Here is a 21,075-nt window from a genome sequence, read left to right as displayed (position 1 = left end):
AGAGGCTGTGTGGATATGGTGCTGGTTGAGGAGTGGTGGATGGTGAGAGTTTTGTGCTGTGTCGTGTTGCTGTACAGTTGTGAGTTTTGTGTAGTGTAATTGTCCTGTCGTTGTATTAGTATTGTCGGGTGTTCAGCTTGGGGTAGTGTAGTTTATTGGGGTATTTGGGGTTAGGTGGGCTTATTTTATATATTTTTTGGGTCATTGGTTGCTTTGGAGGGAGACAGCAGGATGTCTGGCAAGAGAAGAAACCAGCACATGTTTCCAGATGAATTGGGGGGGGGCAATTTGGTTAGTGTTCCACCATCACCCCCCAACATGTTGAGAATGGGAAGCCGTGTGATCATGGACTGCCCTACCGGGGCCAGGAAGCTGCGCTGGGGGAAGGTCCTGTTCCAGCAGTGCAAGATCTTCAAGGTGGACCGCACAGACCACCAGATAAAGCACCAGTGTGCAGACCTCTTTGCCAGGGAAGGAGATCTCCTGGTTGTTCAGGTTGGAGGGCCTGTTGGTAAGTAAACCTGCAACATTGTTACATCCTCCTTTGTATGTGCATGATAGTAGAGAGCAGAAGGAAAATAATAGCATTTCATGAGAAAGGTGAGGACATCAAGGGGCAGATGTAAGTAAAGTGGTGCTGCACCCAGTGCAGCACCACTTTTCTTGCATCCCTTAGCACCCCCTACCACCACCATGTGTGCACTGTATACAGCAGACACATGATGGCAGTGGGGGGACGCTAAGAGGTACAAGGAAAGTGGCACTGCACAGGGTGCAGCAACACTTCCCTATTATCTTCCCCTAAGCTTTGCACAATTAACAGTGTCTTATCCCCAAGGAAGTGTGACGTATGAATCAGAGACATGTATGTATGGGTGAGTCACATTGCTATATATGTCTTTGGGTGCTACCTATGTTTGTGTGACTGACAGGTTGTAGATGGCAGTGAGTTGTTCCAAACAATAAGTTGACTAGGTCACTCAGCTAAACAAGTGCAATGTGTAAAAGTTGGTCATGCTAATATTTGTTCACAAATCATAAAGCTATGTTTTCCTGTCATGTCTTGGAGGCGGACCTCCAAACTACACCATAGGAGAGGTTTCCACTTTTGAAGCCCCCGAGGCAACCAGTAAGTGTCAACTTGTTTGTCACATATGTACATAACGTGTTGTGTCTGAGAGGGTTTGATGTGCATTAAGCCAGGTACAAATGGCATGTGTGTCAATTTCGACACCATCATCTATTCTTGGGTATCACATCATGTCTGATGGTATGCTGAGGATGTGGAATTTATGGTATGCTGAGGATGTGGAATTTATAGAATGTTGCACAGGTGCCAATGTGTGCTGCTTTGGATTAGTTGGTCTCAGAAAAGGTTTTGTATGGTCAAAAATACTCTGATGTCAGTCACAATATGTGTCAGAGGTGCTGGCTCTCTGCAATATATGGATGTAGCAAACAAATGTTTTCACAGCATCCGTTCCAGCACTGTGTGCCACAGGTTGCACAGATTTAACCTGAAAATAGTACAATATATGAACCTGGTTATAGCTCTCCAAGGGCCTTGTGCAAGGAGACACTTGCACCCCTGGTACTTCACTGCTCTTCAATAATGAATTGAGGCACTGGACATACAAGGAGCTCTGTTGAGAAAAGCAACAGTCAGTTGAGTACACTATGAAATGTGTGCTCTTCTCCAGATGGATGTGGGACAAGTCCATTGATTGTAGCAAATAAGATGTGTGCAGAGGAAACAACAAGTTTTAGCTATCATGATAGGTGTGAGCAAGCATGATCACATCACATGCGTATGCAATGTGCATGGTTATTGTGTACCTGGTGGTTAGGAGGTGTATCAAGTTTGTGCACAAATAGGGGCAGATACAAGTAAACAGGTGCTACACCAAGTGCTGCATCACTTCTCTTGAGGTCCTGAGCTCCCCCCCTATCTGCCACCATGTGTGTGCTGTATATCAGTGGTTCCCAACCTTTTGACTCCTGAGGACCCCCACTGAATCACTGTTAAAAGCCGGGGACACCCACACAATTTGTACAATTAAAATTTCAAGAATTAAAACAGTAATTCGCAAAAAATACACAAACAGGAACACACCAAACAAATACTCAAATTACTAAAGATATAATTATTTTATTTTGAAAAAATGCACAAAAATCGAAAGATTTTAGTGGGAAGGTCGATACTGAAACTGGATGACTAACTTTTCAATGTTTGGTTTTATGTAGGGAAGCAGAATCCTCTGCTCAAATTCTACATTTCCCAAGCAATTTGTTTATATTTTTAGGTACGTAAGATCCGAGAAGCTTTTTCACATATAAATGTGGTGGGGAAAGAAAGTAAAACCATAAGGGCCTCTCTTCTCTCTATAACCTCTCTCTCACATGTAATTCATTTGTTTAATAGCACCTCTTATACCACTGTAGGGTGTCGGAGCGCTTTACAGTGGACTACAAAGTGTAGGATTCACATGCCATCTATACTGGTAGGCATTTTCTGACTGTGCTTGGTTTGGAGACGTGCACACTCTGGATTCAGAACATAACACTGTGGTTAGCATTGACTTTAATAATAAGAATGTATGTCTATGTAAGGAAACATTATTTACAAGCATTAGGTTGCATGCAGCTCTTTGACCACAGTTCATAGCTCACTGTGCTACATTACGATTCTACTTTATGAAATGCACAGTGACAAAATAATCTGTCACAAAAGAAGTAACCCACTGTGCTATGCACATAAAATACTGTTCTTTGCATAATATACGTTCTTTGCATGTTAACCCTCTGCACTACCTCAGATGAGTCAAAACTGCCACTAATCAAACCTCCCATCTCTCTCCTGCAGGAACATTAATCACATGAGTTCTCTTGACGCTTTTAATTTTTGTGTGAAAGTTGGTGGATGAATTTGCAGTGCTTTTTAAACTTCTGCATAAATAAAGTAATGAATAGAAAAACACGCTCGTGTTTTTGAGAGGCCCCAGCTGAAGAGGTGTCTTTCTTCCAGCTCAGGCCTGCGGACCCCCTGGGAATGTGTCACAGACCCCTGGGGGTCTGCGGACCACAGGTTGGGAACCACTGCTGTATATGGTATACGGCGCAACATGGTGCTGGGTATGTGCCAAATGTCATTAACGTCTTGCTGCACATGATGTACCATTCATGGTTCGTGCAAGAAGATATAATACTAACCCTGGACTGTAGATAGAGGCCCATTGGGACCAATGGTGTGCCCCCTTTTAGTTACAGCTCTGAGCTGGCATTAAAACTAGCAAAAAAAATAGTGAGGCAGCTGAATCTCTTACATTACAGTGCGCTATTTTGGCAGTCACATTACTGGGGTAACTCAAACCCTGCATACATCATGCCTGGCACAGGCCTAATGTGGGGCAAGGGGTGACAAAGTGGTACAATACAGGTATTGCACTACTTTGTTGAGACTCTGCTGACCATTTGGCCTTGTGCCGCCTTATTTGCGTAATGTTGTTTATGATGCTAATGTGATAGAAGGAGGCCCTAGACCCTCTCACATCTTGGCCCTAGTGTGCATCTTTGGAGAGCCAATATCCCCGTGACATGTACCATATACTGTAAATGCTTGCTAGGCAGATTTGTATGGACTTGGGTCTTGCCATTGTTGTTGGCTTACTGCTTGACAACATGTGTATTCGCAAAATTCTGTTTACTATGCATGCTTGTTTTTTCTCTACCCAATGCAGTTACTGATGACATGTTCTCCGCATGTTTTAGCTGCCACAATGCCTCCAGTACAAAAAACAGCAGCTCACTAAACGCGTGGAAAGGTTCCAGCACATTTGCAAGGACCAGGCTGGTTACAGGAAGATGGCAAGGAAATACGGCACGGAAAATTGTCTAGGGCATGGAAGGCCTTACCTAATGGTGGGCCAGCCAAATATCCTAAAACTACCTCAACTACAGGAGTGTCCTCACCACTGAGTCCACGGTGCTCCTTTAGGTCCGGCACCCTCAACATCTGCAGCATATCAGCCAGTGCCACAACAGCCACCACCATCTGACACTGGGGGACAGAAATGCGAAAAGACATGGCCGAGCTGAAGGCTAGGTTGGCCAGACTTGAGGCAGACAATTCCCAAAACTATCAATTATAAATTGTTGGAATTCCTAAAGAGAAAGCTCAAGAAGCTGTAGATGTGGCCACTCAACACTTCCATGGACCTTCCCTTCCCCATTGCGCATCGTTCAAAGTTTTAGTGGGTTTTAGGGGGTAGACGTAGGTTAGGTAGGATAGTGTAGGTTAGATGGAGGATATAGTTAGTGTAGTTTGTGGGTAGGATTAAGGCATTATTTTTGTTTTGAGGGTAGTTGGGTGGGGGTTATGTTTAGGGGTATATGTAAAAAAATATTTAGAACATGGGATTAGTTAGTATGTGTGTAGTTTAGTTCATGTTGTCCTACACGTCTATTGTCTCAAAAAGGGTGTTGGGGGGACTATGTTTATTGAGTGGCATTATGTGTATAAGCTAAGTTTAAAATAGGGTAAATAGTTAAGATTAGTTAGTATAGGTTAGCTTAGCATAGGTTAGTGAGTAGGGGCCAGATGTATGAAATTTATTTGCACTCGCAAACGGTGCGAATCGCAAAATTTGTCAGTTTGCGAGTGCAAAAAAGTGGTCTGCGATGCATGAAAGGCATTCGCAGACCAACAGTGAGAAATTGCAAAAATTGCAGTTTTTTGCGTTGTGACCTGGTTTTGCGAGTCGCAATTTGCAATTCTCAAAATCCACATCGCAAGGAGATGCAGCAAAAAATCGCAAATTGCGATTTTTCACAGAATGGCATTTTTCACATGCAAAATACCATGAAAAGAAACCAGGTGGTAACCTGGTGCAAAATGTAAAAATGCATTTAAAATGCATTTTTAAATTGAACATGTAAAGCACACATGTCCTTTTGGCATGTGTGCACCTTACATGTCCCCCAAAACATTTTTGGGGTGCAGCAGAGGGGGCCTTAGGCCCCCAGCACCCTGGGCTTTTGCATTTCCAAAATTGCGATTTCTGGTTCAGAAATCGCAATTTTGGAAGTGCAAAAAAATCGCAGATATGGGCCCGGTATCGCAATTTGCGATTCGGTAATAGCATTTGCAATTTTTAAGAAATCGCTATTACCGAATCGCAAATGTGATACATGGCACTTTGTGAGTCGGAAATATCGATTTCTTAAAAATCGCTATTTCCAACTCGCAAAGGGCTGTGATGATACATCTGGCCCTAGGTTAGGTTTTCAATAGCTTGTGTTTTAGGTACTAGTAAGTCCTGTTATATTTCGAACAATTAGATGTCCATGATAATTGACTGTTTGGGTGTTCTAGTGTCTGCACTGGCCAAGTTGGGGAAATGCCTTAAGGTCTGCTTCAGTATTGATTTACATGTATGACTATGTGTATACCCAATGTCCAAGGACCTGTCTGATTGGTAGCGCTATGACATCAGCTACTCAAGACAGTTTTCAGCACAGTTCCTGACACTCCGATTGTGTATGGATACAATATATTTGACATACATTGATGCTACATCAATTGTCATTGCTAAGATCTGTCACAATCTTGTTAGAAAACTTTTGCACATTATACTCCACCTTATTTGGGGTATGGATGCTGCAAACTGACAGCTGCCTTTTGCAGTTTTGAATAAGCTCTTCAGTTTCACACATTTTTGTTGTATTGGTACATTTGTATGGGAAATTTCCTGACACTTGAAATCTGATCCATTCATGCAATGTGTCAACTTACATGGAAATATGTTCCATACTTGCTTGTGAGGCTTCGTAAGGTGTTTGTAGTCCACAATAGTATCAGTCACCTTTATCATGTTTGAGTCCTAGTGTGCGCCTTTGTGTCTGACAGTAAGCCACATATGTCATTTGGTTCTGCTCTCTTTGACATTGCTTCACACAATGCAGACATTTATATGAGTTGATTAAACATTGAAAAAAGTGCATGATACATGCGATTATCGTCATTTATTTACATGTGCAAGTTTATTTTCCAGTGCAGTACAATGTCCGGTTCACTGACCCATGAGAGAACCTGAGCCATTTGGTTTACATTCAGAGTCCAAGTGTGAGGGATATGTCATGAGACATGGATAAGAGAAGTGTGCATTATTGAGGAGTTGTCCAAATGGACAATAGGTAGGAATTGAAACAATGACAGTCCATAGCAGATAATTTAACAGTGGTTGAGTGAAGAAGGCACATTGCCAGCTGTCACAACACTGGCATTATCTTAAGCACAGAATTAAGGAGATACTGTCCATGTGGCACAGACTGGTGCTACTGGGTTGTTTTACGTGTGAATGTTGTTCCTTCCACATCTTCATCCTCTGATGTGTGCGGTGCCTCCTGTGCCATCAGTGGTTCTGGTGTTGAAGGTTGAGGGGGCCACACATACATCAGGTGATAGAGGTGTGGAATTAAAGGTCCCATCAGTTGCCATCTGTGGGAACATATAAGGCATCACTGCAGCAAAGAGGAACTGCTGATTATTCAGCATCGCAGCTACATGCCTCATGACAGCAGCTATGTCAGCCAGGGACTGCTGAATTCCACGTAGCGGGGAGTAGGTGCCTCTAATGGCAGATGAGTTGTCCTTATTTGGATTGTGGCACCTCTGCACTCCCTCTAGGCTACCTGCCACGGTCTCCATCCTCACCCACACTTGCTTGGCCAGCTCCCACTGGATTCCTACCACTATACTCTGAAAGGTGATATCTGGGTCCTAAGAGTCCAGGGCTGTGGCAGGACTGGCTGATGCTGTGTGTTTGTAGTTAGGTGGTTCATGAGGAGACCCCACAATGCTGTGTGTCCTCCCTGCAACTGGATGTGGTGTCTGGAAGGAACCTAAGACATCCTGGAGAGTTTCTTCATTGATGGTCAGCAGCTGTTCATACATGTCATCTGTAAAAACAAAGACAGGCAGGTTGGCAAGAGGTAAGGCATCATCCTCTGCAATGGGATAGTGAAATGTCAATCTTTGACTGTAGTGGCTGTTGACATGGCTCATCATTTAATTGTTACCTGTGGCTCAGTGACATGTTACAGTCCCCAGGTTGTAGTTGTTTATTATGTGTTGCATTGTGCATCACACATGGGGCATCCTCTCAAGGGATTTTGTGCATTGATCCCACACCACCATATTCCTTGCAGGCCCCATGCCCCAGCCACTGACACCATGGTAGCACATCATTTATATTATTATTCACCATGGTGGACATTCCCACAGTAGTGTAATGAGTGTTGTCACTATTTTGGTACTTTACTGCATTGGCACCATTAATGATGGCACTAATGCAGCAACGCAAAGGGAGGTCCATTGCTTACAATGCTAGTGTAAATCTATCATCTGTCTTTAGCAGGCCCCACACATGTGCTAATTGAATGGCACAGTGCAACCTTTATGGATTGTCAGCCCCATTAGTTCGTCTTTCCTTACATTAGGGACATTTCCTTCCATACAGCATATCTGCCACAGGCATATGTTGGTGTAAGGATTTATAATGTGGATCAATACATACATTTTGAGACTTTGTTAATGTAACACAAGGGGAATGGGCTGCTTGGATCCACATTGGCAACTATTTGTATGATGGTAATGTTGTATTACGGGCTAGTGACATTGGGCCCGTAGTGCAACATTGATGCCACTTGTGCCTGTTCTTATGCATGAAGGTGTCCCTTTATGCACAACACCAACCATTCCCACAACACAGGCAACCTTGCTACAAGGTGAAATGGAAGCTACTTGTACGGAAGCACAAATGATGATCACAGACATGTCCCATATGTTGTATATGTTCACTTTTGTGGCCATTCCTGAATGGTGCATGGAGGTGTGTGAGGGTTGTTCTTGGACCACCCTGTGCAAGTAGCTTAGGACATGTTGCACACTGAGGCCCTATTTTTTTCTAAAGTGGCGCAGCTCAGTGCAGTGGCAAAAATAGCTGCAATGCTGTGCGTCACTTCTGAAATGCAGGGATGCACTGTATTTACACAAATATGGCACACCCCTTAGGTTTCCCCCGCGCAGATTTAGGGGGTTATTCTAACTTTGGAGGAGTGTTAATCCGTCCCAAAAGTGACGGTAAAGTGACGGATATACCACCAGCCGTATTACGAGTTCCATAGGATATAATGGACTCGTAATACGGCTGGTGGTAAATCCGTCACTTTTCTGTCACTTTTGGGACGGATTAACACCTCCTCCAAAGTTAGAATAACCCCCTTAATCTCCTGCACTAACACAAGCATTCTTGCACCTTAGTGCAAGAATGCCTGGGTTGAGGAGATAGATTGTTTATGTGCAGAAAAGTGTACCTTCCTGCACATAAACAATGTATTATGGCGATTTTGCATTTCTATGTGTGATGTAGATGCAGCACACATAAGAAGGGCAATGACACGTGCGGAAGGAAAGCATTTCTCTTGTTGCACCATCCTAGCACCACCCCTGGTGCTAGGACGCTGGTCCCTACTGGCTGGTACTGGGCTGATTGGGATCTCTCTGCGGTCTCTCCTGGCCTGCATTCTTCTTCATTTCTCCCTATTTTTTTTCCCTTCATCACATGTTTTTTTATACAACTGCTGTTAAATATGGCGCTAACACCTTTAGCGTTGAAAAACGTGTGCAAAACTATATAATGCCACTTTTACAGCATTAGAGCGTTTTTTCTTTCTGGCATGTCGCAGTGGTTAGCGTCATTTTGTTTAGGCTTACCTTTCCTTAGCGCCATGGTGCGGTGTTTTTTAAATATGGCACATGGATGGTGCTAAGGAATGGCATTAGCCCACAATAATTGTTTTGATACACATCTACACTAGTGCAGGGCCTTAGTCTGGAACTGATGAACATGCCCATCAACAAGCTGCTAGCATGGAGGCTAGAGGTGCCCAAAGTGAGTCCGGCATGAACATGAAAAGCAAGCAGAAACAGAAAGGTGAAGGGCACAAGGTGATGTCTCCACAGAAAAAGAAGTTGTGTTTCAAGTGTGGATTGTAATTTCCATATGAAGGAAAATGTACCACCATTTGACAGATATGCAAAGGCTGTGGGAAGGAGAACCATTTTGTTATGGTTTGCAAGGTGAAGGAAAAAGTAAGTGCGCCACTGTGAGAAGATAAAATGGCTCCCCGAATTCCAGAAGCGATGTTCAACATACATCCACAAGATCAAGCGACAACACTAGTTGAGACAAATCGAAATCAAACTAAGTCAATCATCATCTAAATCATTGTCACAACATTCTTCAGTATCAATATCAAGTGAAGAAGATGATTGTTCAATGTACCTCAGAAAAATGTGCATATGTGGGAGTGGCCTCATGTGAAGAGAAATACTAGTCAAAGAAAAGTGGACATGAAAAAGTAGAAAGTCATTCAAACATTGTCCAAAAATTACACTGAAATTAAACAGTTGCTCAATACTTTTCATTATCAACAGTGGTCCGTTGATAAACATTATGCCTGAAGAGAAATATAATGGACCTTTACCGCGACTAATGCCTTCAAAAACTAAAGTATACACATGGACTCCAGCGACACCATAGAAAAATCAAGATTCATTCATAGCAACAATGAAATACAAAAAGACAAAAGTTCAAGCACCCATTCATGTGCTTCAAGGTACAACGCCAAAGACCTGTTTACTCAGTTTCAGCACAGCCACTGTTGTGGGACTGATGTCAGTGAATTACAATATAAATGCTCATCACAAAATAGTAAGTCAGTTCCTTTCTTTGTTTCATGGGTTAGGACATTTTAAGACTATGAAAGTACCGTTGCATATTGATGAGGATGTACATCCTGTTGCACAGAGACACAGAAGACTTGCATTTCATTTACAAGAGACTGTTCGAAAGGAACTCGAATTGTTACTTAACATGACATCATTGAGCATTCTACTGGTCCAGTGACGTGTGCTTCTTCCATAGTGGTAGAGCCCGAAAAGGACAGTGAAGGAACTGTACCCATCTGTGTGGATATGCGTCAATCGAAGAAAGCAATTGAAAGAGAACGACATCCAATTCAACACATTGATGACATGATAACACAAATGACTGGTGTGAAAGTCTTCTCTTGCCTTGATTTTAATAAAGAATATCATCAGTTGGAACTCTTGGAAAATTGCAGTTAGTTTACAACTTTTTCTACACGTATTGGTCCATTCCGATGTAAAAGACTAAGGGGGTTATTCTGAGTTTGGTGGGCGGCGGAGTCTGCCCACCAAACTCAACCCACCACCTGACCACTGGTGCTACCAGGATACCACCATCCCTATTCGAAGCTCACTGCAGGGCCGGTGGGTGGAAACATTGTTTCTGCCTGCCGGCCCTGCAGTTAAGATGGCCTTAATATTGACGCCGGCTCTGATTCTAGCCGGGGCCAATGTGGCGATGCAGCGGGAGCAGCAGCACCAGTTGTGCATTTCACTGCCCGTAATTCGGGCAGTGAAATGCGCAATGGGGCTGTGCATGGGGCCCCATGGCACTCCCATTCCACAAGCTTTTCCACAGCGGTCTAAACCGCCATGGAAAGACTGGCAGAATGGGATTCGTAATCTGGAGGGCAGCGCTGCTTGCAGTGCTGCCCTGGCGGATTACAACCGCCGGGACCGCCAGGCTGAAGGCTGACTGCAGCCTGGCAGTGTAGGCAGTTTGACCACGGTGGTTCAGCCATGGTCAGAATGTGGGATATCGGATCCCCACTGCCGCTGTGGTCCGATAGCCACCCCGAATCTGGCAGTCTCAAGACCGCCAGACTCAGAATGACCCCCTCAGTTTTGTTGCATCATCAGCTGCAGAGATCTTTCAAAATTGAATTTGACATTTGGATCTGTTACGTAGATGCATGTATAAACAGTGGCATGTGTTACGAGCAGATGATAGTCTGAGGAAGTTTATCTCAGACACTCTGCGTTTTACTTATCGCAGAGGAAGGAACTTGAAAAACATCTTATGTCCTAGGTATCCTACTAAGAAACCTAGTGATAATTGGCTAACTACCCGCATGAAAGGTTTTTACAAATGTGGTCACTGTGGGATGTGCAAATGGGCCCGCAATGGTGTTTGTACATTTACCAATAAGATTGGTGAAGAGTTTCATATACTTTCGAACATTACATGCAACAGTAATTTTGTAATCTATGCTATTGTATGCAAATGTGAACTTAAATATGTATGGAGTACAATCAGACCATTGAGAGTAAGGGTAAGTGAACACTATAGGGCCTTGAGACAGGATGATATTCATTACCCTACTGTAGTGCACGTGAGATAATGCCCGAAGGGACATGTTAAGAGTTTTGAATTTTTTAGTTTGGAGTATGTCCACAAAGACCCACGTGGGGGTAATAGAAAATTACACCTTAGGAAGAGGGAATGTATTTGCATTTTGAGATTGGGAGCAGTAGAGGAGGGTTTGAACATCAACCATGAATTGGAATTCTTTTTAAGAGAATAATCACAAACATGGATGTATTCTTACCAACAATATTCTTTTCTCTGTATATTATTGTTATGATTGGATGGTTACCTCTCTAATGTTGGTATATCTTTTTATTTTTGTTGATGGTTTAGTATAAATAATCTGTTTTAAAAAAAAAAAAAGGGAAGGGAGGTGTTCCTAGGCGTGCTGATTTTCATCTTTGGGAAGTGCTTAATATGAACATATTAATTGTATGTTTTCCCTATTTGGGTTTTGTTGATATTTGTTGATTTAATGTCGTTTTTATTTTTAACTTTTTCAACACATTTTGCATATGATTAGGAGTCATTTATTTTTTTGTAAGAAACTTCTTTAATTAATGGTTGTACATGTTTTGGATGAATGTGTTTTGAATCTTTAAATCCAGGGTATTGGTATTAATTGTCAATGCGCCACACTTTTGTACAAACACATCAGCACTATTTGCTCATTTGTTTGTCATTATTATACTTCTTAAGATGGCGACCACCGGCAACCGCTTTAGTCCTTCATCCATGTTTAAGATACATTTTACATGTGATTAGGAGCCATTTATTTATTGTAAGAAATGTCTTTAATTATGGCTAAATTCTTTTTGAATTAATGTGCTTTGCATCTTTGAATTCAGGGCTTGGGACCCATTGTCAATGCACTGTACATTTTTACAAGGACATTGGTACTATTTGTTCATTTGTTTGTTATTTTCATACACCCAAGATGGCAACCACCGAAAACCGCTTTAGTCCTTTATCCATATTTAGGCAGTTGGTATTCAGGACGAGTCTAACATGGAGCCAGTCACACAAATTATTGGCGTACACGCCGTGTGGAAGTGCTATTGCATAATTACTCTGTTTTAATAATGGTAAGTTTTATTTTGGTATATAGTTGCTGTATGGTTGCTGCATAGTACTGATAACATTACCCCAAATGGGGTTTACGATATGAATTATATGAGGTGCTTGTATTTTGGAGGTTTAGTTTGGCCCGTTGTCAATTGATAGTTACTCGATTTTGCTACAGGTTATCGTACGATTTGAATATATTCAGCTGAATATCAGCTTGTGGTTGATTTTGGAGTTAATAATCTTGCTAGCATACAACAGGCTTAATTTTGTGTTAATTTCTAACCAATGATATATTGAAATCTTTTTTTCTAACAACTACGGTATAACGGGCAATTTCCGATTTTAATTTTATTCTCTTTTGTATGACAAGGAAGTGGTATATCGTGTTTGTGTGGATTTAGTTGTTCCGTTGTCTAGCTGATTTTGTATATCTGTGATCCTTTTTAGAATAGATTTTGGGACATTTTTTCGGAATATGGTTACAAATAGCCATATAGATATATAAAGGCAAGTAGCAGATTTCAGGTACGATTAATTTCTCTAAACATCTACTTTGGTGAATTTATTCTTCTAACACAAGTTCTAAGTTCTTTTTTGGGTTCACTTTAATGGATTTTACTTTATAATTGAATATTGGTTGATGAGATTGTGCACTTCACTCATATGAATGCAGCACGCTTGGTGATATCTCTCCACACTGATTGGTGCTTATTTATTATATTTATCTCAAGAATGATTCTTGTTCTTTGCCTACCATTATATGAGATTGGGTTAATTTTAGGCTTTATTTAAGTTATCGATTTTTTTATTTCAATATATGAATGTCAAATTTTTCTATGTATTAGCTAATAACAACATTTATATTGTTATTTTGTTATGGTGATGGGTTATATTTAGTTTGCTAGTGCTAATTGGAGTTAAGTCTTTAATTGGAGTCAATTGTATTGGTTTGCAGCCCTGAGGAAGTCAATGCGAATACTGTTCGCAAGACGAAACACGTGTTGGGTTTTCTGAAACTTCAAGAACATATGCAAATAAAACAAGAGGATCGACTGTATTACAAAATATGGACTATGGTCATGTTTACTTGACACGTGTGCCTTGGATTTTGCATTACTTTATTTCTTTGAGATTTGTGGAGGAGTGGGGTGGGTCCTCCTTCCGAGAGCACCATGAGGATATTTTCTTCAATTCTCAGTAATGAGCTGTGAGCGCCAGTCCTATAAATACACCCCTTTGTCTTATATATCGTAATTTGACATCTCATACAGCCATAATGAATGCTTTGATTTATAGTGATGACCTATTAGTCTTCAAAGCTACATAGAAGGGGCACAATAAAGCTGTCAAGCAAGTGTGTCATTTACTGGTTCATGTAGTTTTAATTTTGAACGCTTAGAAATGTGAATTCAATAAGACAAAGCTAAAGTTATTTGACTGTCTCTTTTCTAATGTGGGTATGACACCTGATTCCACTAAAGTGCAAGTGTTGTCAACTGCAAGTCTTCCATATGATGATTTCCATGTTACTTTCATACCTTGGCATGGCCAGTTACTGTTCCAGATACATACAAGACTTTGCCACAGTAAATGTTCCATTGAAATACTTCAGAAAAATAATGTTTAATTTCATTGGTCACACGAATGCACACAAAGCTTTAAGAGAATCATACAAACTATTGAGAATGATACTGAAATGGTATAGCACAGCGGACAATCAAAAATGCCCGAAGACATATTGTGGCAAATTCCAGCAAATGTTTTTCCCGAACTGAACATGCTTATTCACACCTGGTTTAGCAGTGGTGTGGGCTTGTGAACATTTCCACGTGTTCTTATACGGAAAGTCTTTTATACTTTTGGCAGATCATCAAGCATTCCTGACCATCTTTGGCAATCTACAAGCCAAGATGGCTCCTCACATTGAACATTGGGGTCTATGACTACAATAGTACATCTACACAATTGTGCATCATCCATGGAAAGATCAAAACCCTGCTGACTACTTCTCCAGAGTGCCTATATAGTGTCAGGGTACCCCTTTCAAGACAGCTGAAGCCTACATAAACTTCATTGTGAAATCACACACATCAGCTGCCACATCATTGGTACAAATTATCACTCCCATGAGTCAAGATAGTGACATATTAAAAAATAGTATTACACATCAGTCTTGGAACCAGCACACTCAACCTCTTGCCAGTGACAGCGAATACCAGAAGTTCAAGAATGTCAAAGATGAACTGTCAGTGACTAAGGAAAGCATTATCCTGAGAGGTTTGAAAACTGTTATTCTGGAGAATCTGCAACAGATAATTGAAGCGGCCCATGAGGGACATTGTGGAATAGCTGCTACCAAGTGAGCACTCCAAGACTGAATTTGGTTTCCTCGTCTCGATGAAAGAGTTGAAAGAGTGTTGAAGGTCTATCATCATGCAACTGCCTTTCATCGCAAACCACTCAACACCCTTTAAGCATGTCAGAATTGTCAAAGCATGCATGGGGAAGAATTGCTGTTGACTTTTTCGGTCCCAGTGACATGAACATCACTTGATGGTGACTTTGATGAATACTCCTGTTTTCCATTAGTAAAAGTTCTCTCATCTGTCCCTCAAGAAAGAGTCATCGAGAGATGAGACATCATCTTTGGTAGATGGGGAATTCCTGCAATATTAAAATCTGAGAATGGCTCACCTTTCAACAATCGGGAATTGAGAGATTTTCTCAGTCATATTAATGTGAAGCATCAGAAGATCGCACCTCTTTGGCAACAGGATAATGGCTGTGTCAAATGTTTCATGAATACGTTAAAGAAAGCTGTTCAGCATGCTGTAGTGGAAAATTCTACCCTACAAGCTTACCATTCAACTCCTCACTCGACTGCAGGTGATAGCCCTGTAACTTTGATGTTCAGGAGAGCAATGAAAACCAAGTTACCTGAATAGACCAACACAATGTCAAGTGCTAAGGTAGAATTCCGTACCAAAGACTTGGGGCCAGATGTATGAAGCTCTTTTACCAAAGGCTTTTTGCCATGTATCATCCCTATTTTGTGAGTTAATAACCTGTTACCAACTCGCAAAATAGGGATTGAGACACACTATTAGGAAGGGGATTGCCAAGGGCGTCCCTTCCTAAAAGCAACTTGCAGGGTCATGTGTGATTATTTTGCGACCAGGGATGCAGTCTCAAAATAATCACAGTTACCACCAACCTCAAGTTGGTGGTAACCCATTTGCAAACAGGAAGGGGTCCACAAGGGATCTCTTTCCCCTTTGCGAATGGGGGTGCAAACATTTTTAAGAGCAGGCAGTAGTCCGTGGGGCCACTGCCTACTCTTACAAAATGAAAAGAAACTTTTCAATTTTCTTCTTGTAATGCATCCCGTTTTTCCTTTAAGGAAAAAGGGATGCATTATAGAACAAAAAAGATTGCTTTATTTAAAAGCAATCACATACATGGTGGTCTGCTGACCCCAGCATGCCCCATCTCTGTGATTGCAGCCATTCCCAGTGGGTTGCAAATTAAGACCTACCTCATGAATACTGATCATTTGCGACCCACTGTGAATCGCTAACAGTGTCATACATCGCAGTTTGCGATTCCCTAATAGTAAATCGCTAAGATTCGCTATTAGGAAATCACAAATCGCTTGTTTGGTACATCTGGCCCTTGGATTGTAAAAAGACAGCCCTCGCAGACAAGTGACGGCATGCAAAAGACATTGTTTTCACGAGAGGAGTTAAGAGTGCTTGCCCGTCAGCTGAAAAACGTAAGTCTGATGCTCCATTTGATGCTGAGCTTTTCCATGTTTTAACCTGCAAAGGACACATGGATGCTGCCCAACATCTGGGAAATTATGCAACATTACTCACATTCCAAACATGCGGCTCATCACTTGTCATATACTGATGTCAACGTAGAGACTGGTCCGGAAAGGACAATTGAAAAACCCCAGGCTGCTGTTGCTCCTGCATCGCCGATGTGGATCGTGGACACTACTATTGCCAATTTCCAGTTTCTGAAGTCATGATCAGGACGATTAATCAGAGAGCCAATGGCTCATCGAATAGCTATGATTATGTGTTATTTGTAAGAAAACCATATTTTTTTTATTTAACAGAGGGAGAGTGTTAAACCTGACAGCCTTAGGGTGGTCACCCCTAACTTTTTGCCTGCCTCCCTCCACTTTTTGGACACTGTTTTTGCTGGTTTTTAGACTCTGCACACTTTACCACTGCTAACCAATGCTAAAGTGCATATGCTCTCTCCCTTTAAACATGTTAACATTGGATCATACCCAATTGCACTATTTAATTTACTTATAAGTCCCTAGAAGAAGGCTCTATATGTGCCCAGGGCTTGTAGATTAAATGCTACTAGTGGGCCTGCAGCACTGATTGTACCACCCATTAAAGTAGCCCTTTAACCTTGTCTCAGGCCTCCAATTACAGGGGCTGTGTCGACTTGGCATTGAAAAGTACTTGCCAAGCCTAAAACTCCCCTTTTTCTACATATAAGTCACCCCTAAGGTGTGCCCTAGGTAACCCCTAGGGCAGGGTGCTCTGTGGGTAAAAGGCAGGACATGTACCTGTGTAGTTTACATGTCCTGGTAGTGTAAACTCCTAAATTCGTTATTACACTACTGTGAGGCCTGCTCCCTTCATAGGCTAACATTGGGGCTGCCCTCATACATTGTTGGAGTGGTAGCTGCTGATCTGAAAGGAGTAGGAATGTCATATTTAGTATGGCCAGAATGGTAATACAAAATCCGGCTGACTGGTGAAGTTGGATATAATATTGCTATTTTAGAAATGCCACTTTTACAAAATGAGCATTTCTCTGCACTTAAATCTTTCTGTGCCTTACACTCAATGTTTGGCTGGGTTTAGTTGACAGCTCCTGGTGCATTCACTCAGACACACTCCAAACACAGGATACTCAGCCCCACTTGCATACATCTGCATTTTGAATGGGTCTTCCTGGGCTGGGAGGGTGGAGGGCCTGCTCTCACACAAAGGACTGCCACACCCCCTACTGGGACCCTGGCAGACAGGATTGAACTGCAAGGGGACCTGGTGCACTTCTAAGCCACTCTTTGAAGTCTCCCCCACTTCAAAGGCACATTTGGGTATAAAAACAGGGCCTCTGCCCTACCACCTCAGACACTTCCTGGAGAAGAAACTTGTAACCAGAACCTGCATCCTGCCAAGAAGAACTGCCTGGCTGGCCAAAGGACTCACCTGACTGTTTTCTGTGAAGGACTGCTGCCTTGCTGTTGCCCTGCTGCCTTGCTGCTCCCTGGCTGTGGTGAAGAAGTGCTCTCCAAGGGCTTGGATAGAGCTTGCCTCCTGTTCCCTGAAGTCTCAGGACCAAAAAGACTTCTCTCTTGCAACTGGACTCCTTGTGCGGTGAAAATTCGACGCACAGCTTGCTAAAACCGACGCACAGCCTGTCCCGCGGTGAGAAATTCACTGCACACCATACCGGAACGACGCAGCTCGACTTCGCAAGGAAAAGATCGACGCAGCGCCTGCATTGCGACCGGAACATCGACGCACAGCCCACCGGATCGACGCACAGCCAACCTGGGACAACGACACCCGACTTCCAGGCGGGGAAATTGACTCAGCGCCTGCCGTGCGGGAGAAATTTCCCTGCAACGCCCACCGGAACTACGCAGAGCTTGTCACAAGCCCAAGATTACACGCACAGACCCCGGGACATCTGAAAACCCCGCAACCCGAAGAGGATCCACGACCGAGCGCCGGAAATCGATGCACAGCCGTCCCTGTGTGGAAACTAAACGATGCATTGACCGTGTGCAGCCGAGAAATCAACGCACACCCCTTTGTTTCCACACTTCTCCTCCTCTGCGGCCCTTTGCGGAGATTTTTCACGCGAACCAGGTACTTTGTGCTTGAAAGAGACTTTGTTTGCTTTTAAAAGACTTAAGACACTTTATATCACTTTTCAGTGCTATCTTTATATTTACTTATTGCATCTTTGATCGTTTTGACCTGCAAATATCCAGATGAATATTATATATTTTTCTAAACACTGTGTGGTGTATGTTTGTGGTGCCATATTGTGTTATTGTATGATTTATTGCACAAATACTTTACACATTGCCTTCTAGGTTAAGCCTTACTGCTCAGTGCCAAGCTACCAGAGGGTGGGCACAGGATAATTTGGATTGTGTGTGACTTACCCTGACTAGAGTGAGAGTCCTTGCTTGGCAGGGGGTAACCTGACTGCCAACCAAAGACCCCATTTCTAACAGATATGTAGTGTTGTGTGAGTTATAAATGACAGAAACCTTTTGGGTGCTGAAAGACACTGTTCAGAGCTGTGGCATAAGTGTTAGAAAGTAGTGAAGTGAATGCAGGTTTAGAATGTTGAGTTTGTAGTTACATGCCGATGAATAAAGATGTGTAATATACAGCTCCCTGTGTGATGTAGTTATTGCCGGGGAACCCCAGCTGGGGAAGATGCTACAATTACCAGACTACTGGTATCCTCCACTGTATGCCATTAATGCCAACATGATGCTGTTGTAGTAGTTATCTGGCAACTCTTATCTGAGTTAGCATAGTGGTGGCAGAGACCGAAAGAGTCCATAGTAATTGAGGATTGGTAGTGCCATTGTTTGATGTTACAATGAGTAACTTGAGGCACACCACCAGCAGGTTACATGAATTCAGCAGATGCTCTTGATTCATGCAGATTTCGTGCACAGAGGCATTGTTTTTTTTTTTTTAGTACCCCAATCTTAGTATCATCAACAATATTGAGAATGGGTATTTACTTCTACCTCTTGGATAAGAGTGGAGAGGAAAATATAATCTCAGGTCCTCATTACAATTTCAGGGATTTAGGTGTGGAGGGCTAGAATCTCCAATTCCAGACGGTATCATGGCCTTAAATCTGAGGATCATGAGTTATGTCCACTAGAATGGGAATTTACACATGGACCAGGAGATGCCAGGCCCAATTCTGCATAGTTTTCACCCTTAAATGAGATCTAACAGGCCCATGCCACGTAAATGGTTCAGAGCCATGTTGAGGGCTGTAGTGTAGGCTGTAGAGGCCGCAGGATTGAGGGTAAAGTAGGTGAAGGGAGAGCCTGGGGTAAACATTTGCTGCTACCTTGTTGTGTCCAACCAGGGGCAGGAGCTGCCCAGAGGGGCACTCAATGCTCTGACATAGGTAATTTGAGGCCCCAGATTACCCAGTTCTATATGTTTGAACGGTTAAACCTGACCAAGAGAACTCAGGTTACTCAGAAAGGCCGGGAGTGCTACTCATCCCTCAGCCCTCACAGGGATACTGCTCCAGGCAACTTGCTATGAGAGCCTTAGTTGAATGCATGTGCAAGGTGGTCTGGAGGTGGTTCAGTGTGTTGAGTGAGAGATCTAGAAGTGCACAGGTCCCCTGTTTAGTATCTATGCCTTCCCATATCTGTTGTCACATAAGGTGCCCTGTCTTACATCATTTAACCATGAGAGAAGGGGGCATTTTCAGTAAAACTATTATGTACATCACAAGCCAACTGGATAATAAGACCCTTAGCTGCTGAACTAGGCAAGAGGGCAAACGATAGGCTTCTTTACGGCAAGTGTATGCGATCAATGGCCCAAAGTCTCTCTTGGCCTGTCAGGTTAATGAAAGTTAAGGTGGTATGCAACATGGGGTTTGAAGGTGACCTTGGCTAATTGTTTTTGCATCAGGAATGCTTGTCAAATGTCAAGCAGTGTCCCCATTGACTTTCTGAAGTTAACTCGTGGTATAGCGTCTGACCACAAATAGTATCCTTATATTTTGGATAGAGGTCGCATATGCTTTCTCTTGGGTTCTGATACCACATTTCTCATGTGTAGTTAGCTTCTAATGAGGTCCTTTGTTAGTAGAATTGTCTGTAAACATTACTAATGAGTGAGACAGTGCAAAGTCCACATTTGTTGAAATATGCTTTCTCCTCTTCCTGCTTCCTCTCCTGATTTTTATGTGTATCAGCTTTTAGAACATGCGGTAATAGAAATATTTTTGTGATCTATTTCAGACAGTTATGTCATGCAGCCTGTTATGAAGCCTATCACTTTTACATTATATCATTCTCATCACAGGACTGACAGAAGACGATTCTGGATAGGTTTAAACAGAAGAAACCCCTTATCTGGAGGCTCGTGGGAATGGTCTGATGGAACACCGGTTAGTGCTGTCTTTGTTGCAATACGAACATAATTAAAAACACATACCAGGGATTAGCACTTAAATAAACATGTTAATTGACATGGATATTTCTTCTTAGGATTGTCTCTTAATTGGTAAACTGTTCCCGCAGAGGTAAATAGCTGATATTTTCTGACAGAAGAAGAAGGATGGCAGTGCTTCCTGAAAAATACAGATTTAATACATTAAATACACTGAATGGACATGCATACTTAAACGATTTGATGAAGCTGGTATAGAGTTCATATACGTAGCCCCAGTTGTGCAGTGTGTCAGTTATAAAATGCAAAGACGCCAATAAGAAGACAAAAGCAACGTGTTCTGTCCAACTCGTTTTATGCTTCTCTAGGTTTCTTCAAAATGTTGCATTTTGGAGTAGCGAAAACCCTTTAAACATTAGTACATCTTTGTTGCTTTCAGTGAGCGGTAGGAGTATCTGGATGAACAACTATGCTCATAGTCCGGATGTGGGTAATTT

General features: G+C 42.4%; 1 protein-coding gene across 1 annotated transcript in view; it reads left to right on the top strand.

Annotated features, from left to right (window-relative positions):
• Positions 1-21,075, top strand: part of PLA2R1 (phospholipase A2 receptor 1) — a 1,061,792-nt gene that overhangs the window by 733,430 nt on the left and 307,287 nt on the right. Inside the window, exon 14 of the mRNA XM_069224206.1 lies at positions 20,492-20,576. Within this exon, the coding sequence (XP_069080307.1) occupies positions 20,492-20,576 (85 nt within the window). The remainder of the gene's footprint in view (positions 1-20,491; positions 20,577-21,075) is intronic.

Source organism: Pleurodeles waltl, chromosome 3_1 (genome assembly GCF_031143425.1).
Source record: "Pleurodeles waltl isolate 20211129_DDA chromosome 3_1, aPleWal1.hap1.20221129, whole genome shotgun sequence".
Taxonomy (NCBI): Eukaryota; Metazoa; Chordata; class Amphibia; order Caudata; family Salamandridae; genus Pleurodeles; species Pleurodeles waltl.
Note: the sequence above shows the minus strand (reverse complement) of the source record. Positions and strands in the feature narration are given on the sequence as shown.